At 40.5% G+C, this 9,431-nt stretch overlaps 1 protein-coding gene across 1 annotated transcript; it reads left to right on the top strand.

The window, feature by feature from the left end:
• The first annotated feature begins 1,665 nt into the window (after positions 1-1,665).
• Positions 1,666-9,201, top strand: TMED7 (transmembrane p24 trafficking protein 7). Its single transcript, XM_058827647.1, has 3 exons — positions 1,666-1,912; positions 4,152-4,397; positions 6,301-9,201. Exons 1-3 carry the CDS (start codon positions 1,745-1,747, stop codon positions 6,535-6,537), a joined length of 651 nt encoding a protein of 216 aa, XP_058683630.1. The 5' UTR covers positions 1,666-1,744; the 3' UTR covers positions 6,538-9,201.
• The last annotated feature ends 230 nt before the right edge of the window (positions 9,202-9,431 follow it).

The raw sequence follows: 9,431 nt of genomic DNA, 5'->3' as shown, positions 1-9,431 counted from the left end.
GCCCATTCAGTGCAACTTTAAGAAAATGGCTGGAAAGAATGAACTAGGAAACTGTAAGCTGTACATGATCAGTTCAGCTGATATGAAAAATCACGGAGGAAGTCCTCTTGAAACGTATTTCTTGCCACATAAAGGAGAAGGTGACTAGTTGATATAGTTCCTACAAGTCTGTGGTCACTGATTTAAATAAAATGACTGGAGCTGCATCATATGGTCCAGATATATAACCTGCTTTTGAGCCATCTCAGCTAACAGCCAACACTTAAATGCCATCTAAAAGAAAAAGTGTGTTTAAATGAAAACAGGAAACATCTGAGGATTAATTGTAAATGGATAATGTCTGCCTCAGCTGTAAATTGGGTACTTGGTAAAGTATCTGCCGTGTCACTATAATCCACACCTGCAAATCTATCAGAGCCTTCTACATAGGAATTTTGGGTACCTCTGCCCTATGAAATCCGCAGTCCTCAAACTGATGCCCAGGTTTCTTACTCAGTGGTGAGGATGAAAATCATACATTTCACAAGCTAGCACAAGAGTTCTCTTCAAGGCTAGAGGATTATGCAGCAGCTCCCCGGTGTGGTGCCTCTTTTGGCAAAGAGGTACTTCATGCAAGTTCAGCCCCTCTTCCAGAAGAGCAAAATGGCTTACTACACCTAATCTTACAAGCTCATACTCCTGCCTGGGAGGTTTAAGCTGAGTTTTTCTTTTCGTACTCTCTCTGATTTGCCACAGAACTTAATAAGCAAGAGTGGAGGATATCTTTGATTTTTTTTTTTTTTTTTTTTTTTTTTTTTTAGATTTGTAAAAATTACTGGGAAAGGCTGAGAGTGTTTGGGCTAGAGAAGCAAAGGCTGTGTGCAGACCTCATAGCAACCTTGCAGTCTATGAAGTGGACCTACAGGGAAGCTGGAGTGGGACTCATCATCAGGATCCGTAGTGGTAGGACAGGAAATGAGTGCTAACTGAAAGAGGGGGAACCTACATTAGATATAAAGAAATAATTCCTCACAGGGAGGGTGGCGAGACACTGGAACAGGTTGCCCGGGGAGGTTGGGGATACTCCAAACCTGTGAGTGTTCCAGGCCAGCCTGGATGGGCCCCTGAGCAACCTGATCTAGCGGGAAGTGTCTCTGCCTATGGCAGGTGGGTTGTGTCTCAGTGATCTTTAACATCCTTTCCAAATTTTAACATTCTACGACTCCATGATTGACTGGAGTGGAACTTGAAAGTCGACACCCAGAGTGAGCACTTTCATCCATGTTTTGTATCGCTGTTTATTAAGTAATCTCATTATTAATTCTCTGCAATGAACCTTCAAGGATCCGCGCAGCAGAACTCTTCAGACTCCTCGTGTGTCCTGATTCTCGGAGGGCGCTCTTTGCGTGGGCTCGGCCCCAGGAACCCGCCATTTCCAACTCGAGGGCCTACCGGGACCCTCAAGAAACCCAACCGGCGAGCCACGGTCGCGCAGCCTGCCGCCGTGACACGGAGAGGGAAAAGCCGAGCCTGTGCCGACCCCTTCCCCTCCCCTTCCCCTCCGCTTCCCCGCCCCTTCTCCGCCCCTTTCCCGCCGGACACACGTCCCGGAAGCGCTCCAGGAAGGCGCTGCCGCCGCGCGGGCGCTTCCGGGTGCGGCCGCTGGTGCCCTCGGCCACGCCGCGTCCCGCCCGCCGCCCCGAGCCCCGAGCCCCGAGCCCCTCCGCGCCTTCCGCGCCTCCCTCACCTCCCTCCGCGCCGGGCGATGCCGCCGCGGGGCTCTCGGGGGCCGCTGCTGCCCTTGCTGCTGCTCTGGGCGCTGGCGGCCTGCGCGGCGCGGGCCTCCGAGATCACGTTCGAGCTGCCAGACAATGCCAAGCAGTGCTTCTACGAGGAGATCGCCCAGGGCACTAAGTGCACCCTCGAGTTCCAGGTATCCCGGCGGGAGGAGCCGCGTTGGGCCGCGGCCCCGATCGCCGAGCCCAGGCCGCTGCCGGGGGGGCTCTCGCTCAGCTCCCTTCCTGGAGGGAGTATCTGGGAGTAGGCCCGGCAAGGGAGGAGCGGCTGGATCCAATGAGAGGTTTCCAGCTTGACTAAGGAAAACTCTGGGAAGCTTGCATTTAGTGCAGGGCTGAGTGAGACACAGAGTTGGCCCTGAAAACTGGCAGTGTCGGTACCCTGGTCGCTGCCATGTGCCTCGCCTGAACCGGGGAGAGAATATCTAAAGCATACCTGACCAACGAGGTGCCGCAGACGTAATTTCCTTGTGGTTCGTGAAGCATCGACAGGATGAACACAGTACATCTTAAGAGCTAGCTTCGTACTTCAGAGACTGTTCAGATTTGGGTTACATACTAGACAGTGAAAGTGTGATAGGAGAAGGATGCGGTACAGCATCGCTGTTTTGGTGCCTCTGAGTGTATCAGCAGGGTTGGAATCTTTCAGTCTGTCACTTTAGTAGAGGAAGTCACAGATAGTATAGCAGCAGCATAAGAGAAAAGTCATCCCTGATGACAAAAATCACAGTTATCTTTAGGGGCTTTTGAAAGGATTGCGTAATTTTTATGGGCTGACTTTTCTTGCTGAAGTCCTGCCTTGTCTAGTTTCTCAGTTGCTGTCCTATCTCAAGTATGGGGAATGTTGCTGCCAAATACCAGCCCTTGTTACTCTGTCCTGTGTGGTCCAGGTCTTGGATATCTTTTTCCCTACTCAAATATTTCTTGTCCATGACTGTTTCTTCCATACAGTCTTTTCTGTGTAGGACTTTCCCCTGAAGTTTTGAAATGGGTATCACTGGACAGATAAGCCTGCTGTTGCCACTTTTATTGGTGACCAGAACAGGATTAGCACTGCTAAAAGAAATGTCTGGATTTAACTAGCTACTGGCAGTCTGAAGTGCTGTCTGAATGTCCTGTGGCAGTATGTCTCAAGGGCCAACGGGAGTTGCAAGCAAGTTCCATGGCTAGGTATAATAGGGAAACTTTAAAGTTCTGGCCAATCTTTACTACCTCTATGTAAACCAGTATTTTCAGAGTGTCTACACAGCTGAATGCAAGTAACTTCCATGTAATTGGTAAAAAGCACATTCTTATCAAACTGTAGTTTGTATTTCAAAAATGAAGAGCTGTGTTATTGCTTGCCAACTGGATACTTTTAAAACTTTGCCTTTGTGGAGGAGCTGCTGCTCCAATCTGTTATTTCAGTTGTACCACTAATGTGATCATTTGAATAACCTGGTACTTCGGTAAACTGAGGAGCATTTAAAAATGCCACGTAGACTGAAGTGCAGATACACAGATACTAAAATATTTCACTGATTTCTGCACACATGTGAAATAAGTCTCTTCCTCTTTCAGCATGCATTATATTAAAAGTAAAAAGTTTGCAGCAAGGATAAAGTATAAAACTGCTATGGTTAGAGTCATCAGAATACCAAGCTGTGAATACCTAAACTCTCGATCAGTCTTTCTGAAGAATCTAGGTAATCAACCAACAGTAATCAAAACCTCAAAAACCCCATTGGGACAATAGTGAAGTTTTGAGTCAGTTGCAGGCATAGTCCAGGTGTGCTGGTTTTTGGAAGAACTCCTGTGTCTAACTGCAGGAAGGAGGCGGCAGGTCCCCCAGAGCGTTGCTTTGTTGGCAGAAGCATCAGGAAAACTGGACAGATTGAAATTCCTGTTCTACTGGTCAAACACCATTCCTGCAGCCTAATGCAGCTGATATAGTAGGGCAGTTAAGCAGGAAGTGTCTTGCTGCATGTTAGCAGTCTCAGCTGGATGAATGAATTCCACAGAGGATTTGAGTACACAGTAAATGTCAGACTCATTGTCAGTCATGTCTTTGCTGTACCATGGAGTTTCACCTACTGTAGCCTTCGCTGTTGTACAGGTAGTAATAACAAAGTAACTGAAATTGCTCTCCTAAGGGTTTGAAAATACAGTTGACATTGCATATGCTGAACCTAAAGCAGTTTCAATTATTTTCTGTGTGTTGTTTGTGGGAAAATAATTTTGTAGACTTGCTTTGAAAGATTCTCAAATGAATGCATTATACTTTAAAAGACCTGTTAAGGCAAAAAGCTTTGCAGACCCACCTGCCAGACTATACTTCTTAGCAGAAATAAAATGTCCATGTTTTTAAAAATACTATTTCTTGATCTTTGTTTCCAGGTGATCACTGGAGGTCATTATGATGTTGACTGTAGGTTGGAAGATCCCGATGGCATTGTACTGTACAAAGAGATGAAGAAGCAATATGATAGCTTCACATTTACTGCATCCAGAAATGGAACATACAAGTTCTGCTTCAGCAATGAGTTCTCTACTTTCACACACAAAACCGTGTACTTCGATTTCCAGGTTGGAGAAGATCCACCACTGTTTCCTAGTGAGAACAGAGTAACTGCACTTACCCAGGTAAAATGCTGTTGTGTTTTACAAAAGTTGTTAGGTGAAGGCCATTTTTCTTGAAGTTCAGCTGTTTTAGTTATCTACATCACTTTTGAAAATAAATGAATTGAAACTTTCAAAATATTTTAAATTGGAACAAATAGGCTTTCTTTGTAAAGATAAGATTTGTAGAACAAAAAACAGTGCTGAGAAGGAATCACCAATGGTTAAGAAGAAATGAGGACAGAAACTTAAGGCCACTGTTGTTTGGCGTTTTGTTGTTTGGGTGGTTTCTGGGTTTTTTTTTTTTCATTGTTTTCTGTTTGGTTGGGATTTTTATGAAGACTCTAAGGGAACGTCTGTTTAGTGACACAGTACTATGTCTTGACATGTGGATTTCATAAACTAGATATTGGTGGAATAGGGTTTAAAAAATTTCCAAGATCTGGAGAAACTAGGAATTATTTCTATATTTAAAGCAGTAGAGTCTTTTTTTAGGAGGAGGACTCATGTAACTTATTTTTAAAATGGAGAATGAAGTTCTAGCAAAATAAATTAATAAAGTCAGCTGTATTTATCTAGATATTTAGGCTTTATAAGTCTACAGAGTGTCAGAGCACTGCTTTTTACTGTATTTTCAGTATTTTACAGTTTTGTACCACCTCTACACAATCTAAATACCTTAAGACTTCCTATGGAAGATTAATTCCATAATTAATCTGCTGTGCTTTATTTTGAGTTCAGATTCATGATACTGTATCTCTTAATTTCTTTTCCTTGCTTCTTTGGTAAGGAGGTTCTTTTTGCAGTTCTGGTCAGGCTTATGGCATGACCAAATTCGGGCAGCCCTTCATGAGAACAGTTAAAGGTAAAACCCTAAAACCAGAATGACCTTGTATTTAAATCCCTTTTGCAGATCAGGCTGTTTTTACAATTTATCAATAGGAAAACTTAGTTTGGAAAAAGTCATCCTGAATTTTGTCAAGAATATTATCTTAGGCTTGTTCAGACACATATCTTGAAAGTCATTGACTTGAAAATATGATTAGACACAGAGATAAGTGACTGAGAGCAGCCCTATAAGGGCATTAAACATTTCCTTTATAATAATTTGTGCTGTTCGGTCTTCAGGAAATACTCATTTTAAGCCATTAAAGAGAAACCTAAATTACGAGAAATAAAAAAATAAGTCTTTTGAAGATCTATTGACTAATCTCTTAGTGATCAAAACACAACGAGGAGTACTTTTACTTACAGCATATAAAATGAAACTGCAAGAAGTTTATATAAAAAATTATATAGGGCTTGGAAAACCAGTAATGCTTTTTTTAAAATGAAAAACTATTAAACTGGTCAAGTTGGTAAGTATTTTTATATGCGTATGGTATTGAGAGCTCAGGAGTGCTGAAGGATGACAATTGTCTCTTCTCTAACTACTTCTTGTAGACATGACTAAGATAATGGTCTCTTGACAATAGAATGCACACTGTACAACTAGAGTGAGAATCAATGAAAGATGTCATATCTGTGAAACAGAAGCATTTAATATATGCTGTGTGTATCTTAGTATTATAAGCAATTCCTCATTTTCCTGTGGAATTAATAGCTGGAGGATGACTGACATTTAAAAGTATTTCTGACATTCATTTTAAATCCAAGTATGAATTTGGAACTTTTTCACTAGTTCTCAGAGCTCATTCATTTTTATTAGTTCTGTGGTTTTATCTGCTTCTGTATTTGACATCGTCACATTTTGTGTGTAAAGTTTCATCAGTATAAGTTAGGTTTTACTGTATTTACACTATTTCTAACATTGGTCTGAGTTAATTTTTAGCTTGCAAAGTTACATGACTCCTCATTTCGAATATCAAAGCACAAAACCACTAGAAGAGTTCTTAGTTCCATGTTGTGTATTTGTTTGTTTCCCCAGATGGAGTCTGCATGTGTTTCAATTCACGAAGCTTTGAAGTCTGTCATCGATTACCAGACTCACTTCCGCTTGAGGGAAGCACAGGGCCGCAGCAGAGCAGAGGATTTAAACACAAGGGTGGCCTACTGGTCAATAGGGGAAGCAATCATTCTTCTTGTTGTTAGTATCGGGCAGGTATTTCTCCTTAAAAGCTTCTTCTCAGATAAAAGAACCACGACAACGCGCGTTGGCTCGTAACCAGTAACGGCAGTGCTTGAGGTGCGTTACTTATTGAGATTAGCGGTTCTCCAATTAACTGTAGGTACAGAGGTCTGAATATATGCAACATTCAAATGCGTATACTCCTCATCTCTTAAAAATAACAAAACAGACCCAAAAAGTTATGAAAGGGACACATAATCTGTAATATTTTTAAGGATCCTTTGGAACTTAAGTGTTTCAATTCCTATATTAAAATATCTGGCAGTGTCTAGTCTCTCTTTATTTCTACTGATACTAACCCAAACCAAGTGTGATTTTTACCAGTACAGTTAGTCATCTGCAGTGTAACACTTTAAAATAATCCAACAGTCTAGTGTCTGAGAGATGATATTTATGAAAATCTCAATTCATTTTCAGGCTGAATATCTTGGATTATAGAAAAGAAAATGTGATTAACTGTAGTGCATTGTATTGATTTGCTGTTTTAAAAAAATGCAGTCTCATACCCTTTGATTATTTGTAAAATTGTTGAGAGCTTGGCACTACATTGTGGTGCATATTCTTTATCAGCCTGGAAAGTCTTCATCTTTGAATTTTATACTTTATTATGATTACTTAAGCATACATTCTTCTATATTAAAATAAATACATTTTCTCTTTTGCAATGTTTGTTTTTCTGAAGAAATTGTAAGCTGAGACTACTCAGGAAATCCACTTCTGCATACAGAAAAAAAATCCAAATTTCCAAGTTTATGTAAAAAAACATGCAGTAGAGTAGGAAGTTTTCTAACTTTGTCATTGAACCTGTGCAGTACTCTCATCTGCTGCTGCTGCTGCTGCTGTTTTTTGGATTTAAGACCAGAGGTAGATTGATATGTTAAGCAGCACAGCACCAGCTCTGGATGAGGTTATGTGTTAGGCACGTACACAGCTTTTTACTAAATTGTTTTCCTAGAAAGAGGGCAATTTGATATTGATACTGCATTGCACAAGTGCTGTAAATATTCCTCTGTGTGGTGCACTGAGACATGACAGCCTTGTGCATCTAATTGCCACTCTCTTTTGTTTGTGGTCAGGAAATGTTTTGAAAATTTCAGGTTATCTTTTTGTAGAGTTATTAGAGTTCAGTTGTTTTCTCTGCTCATGACTTCAGTAGCTTATGTATTGTAAAATTTTGTTTTATTTGGCTGTGGAAGGTAGTAAATGTATGTACATGCCCATAGCTTGAATTGAGCTGGTCATAGTAAGGCTAAACTCCTTCAGATGGCTCTGGGGAAAAAAAAAAAAGTAGGCTGACCAATTCTTAAATGCACACAAAATAAGCTATACTGAAAAATTTGTATTACTAGCTAAATGAAAAGATGCTTCTTACACAAGTTCTTGGCAAGCAGAGAAAGAGTGCTACCTGTATTAGCTGCCTGTAGTATTTCTAGCAAAAATTTGAAATTACATGTTCAGGTGACACTTGAGCAGTCTGAAGAATTGATCTAAGATGACTTGATTTTAAAATCATATCTTGGTTGAAAAATATAAAAATGCCCCTACTCTGTTTGGAACTGAATGACTGCTCTTTTGGAAACTGAAGGAAAACATCAGACAGCTCAAAGATTGTTCAGAAGGTCATGGAGGTATTAAAAATCTTTTAAGTAAAATTCAGGATGTAAAGTTCTGCTGTCCTGTACTGAATTTTGAATACTGCAGTCCTGTTTTGGGATGCGGGTTCCTCAGAAATAGTTAGACCCACTAACAGGAGAAAACAAAAGTCTGCACTTGTTTTGTGATACAAATCTGTGCCTGCACACAACATTCTTGGTTGAACCTCTATGCTTCCTTCTTGTGTTTCAGCAACTGATGTCTAGTAATTTTGTGCTGCATTGTACACAATAATGAAGCAAGAGGTACAATTTGGGTGCAAGTGTCAAATGAAAACATGATTTCCTTTTGCTAGTGTTCATTATTTCTGGAGTTTGAATATTAGTTATATAGCTTTAATCACAACAAAGGCATTTGTTTTAAGGCTTGAATTTTGTTGGGGTTTTTTTCCACTGAGTTGTTCTGTGTGCTGGCAAAATCGGTAAATAGTGCTATAAAACTGATGATGATCAGCGATTGCATACATGTCTCTTTATTCTTTAATAATGTTTGAATGTGTGAAGTGGACTGTTCCATTCAATATTACTCCCACTACAGAGGTTTAGTGGACTTGAATTTTCCATTAAAGTTAGGTGTCTGAACCAGTGCTCTGGCATCCTGCTGCATAATATGCAGCAACAGCTTAAAAATGCCTTTATTTTTGTGTTGATAAAAACATGGCACAAACACACATTTAAACGTAGCTGTATATAGTTTTTAACTGACCTAATAGGATATAATAAAACACACGCTAACACGCAGTGGGTGAAGCAGTGCATTGTGACCTTTGGTTGAAGCTGCACCTTTTCAGTGTATGAACAGTTTGGTTAATGGTGTGATACACAAGAAAACACCCTGCGTTAAAGGGGATATAACTGTGTTTTTAATTGCTAAATGCTCTGGGTTTCAGCTATGCGTTGGATGTTTTATGTTTACAAGACTTCTTTTTGTGTCCTGAAATGTTGGTTCTTTAGTTTGAGGGCATGGGGGGGGAAAATTTAGTTTGAATAAGACAAAAAGCAGACCCTGTGAATATTGTATGGGAAAATAAAAAAATTAATATATGAATGTGGTCTGATTGTTTTGTTTGCATATGGGATTGGGGAACACTATTCTTCAAAAAAGCTTTGAATCATAATTTGAGTAGTCAACTTGTGTTTTAACATCTTACAGGTAATCACCCTCCTGACATCCTGCCTTCAGCCATACTTAGCAAGGTATTGTGGTTACTGGCACTTTGCTCAATACATCAGTAATGAAGGCAGTCATATTCATAAATCTCTTCATGTTGAAGTATA

The sequence above is a fragment of the Poecile atricapillus genome, chromosome Z (assembly GCF_030490865.1).
Source record: "Poecile atricapillus isolate bPoeAtr1 chromosome Z, bPoeAtr1.hap1, whole genome shotgun sequence".
NCBI lineage: Eukaryota > Metazoa > Chordata > Aves > Passeriformes > Paridae > Poecile > Poecile atricapillus.
This window is presented reverse-complemented; position numbering and strand designations above follow the sequence as displayed.

Excerpts from the sequence above, each read along its gene's own strand:
- TMED7 (XM_058827647.1), top strand. The coding sequence starts at position 1,745 with ATGCCGCCGCGGGGCTCTCGGGGGCCGCTGCTGCCCTTGCTGCTGCTC. Across the intron at positions 1,913-4,151 it reads AGTGCACCCTCGAGTTCCAG|GTGATCACTGGAGGTCATTA; the intron begins GTATCCCGGCGG and ends CTTTGTTTCCAG. Across the intron at positions 4,398-6,300 it reads GAGTAACTGCACTTACCCAG|ATGGAGTCTGCATGTGTTTC; the intron begins GTAAAATGCTGT and ends TTGTTTCCCCAG.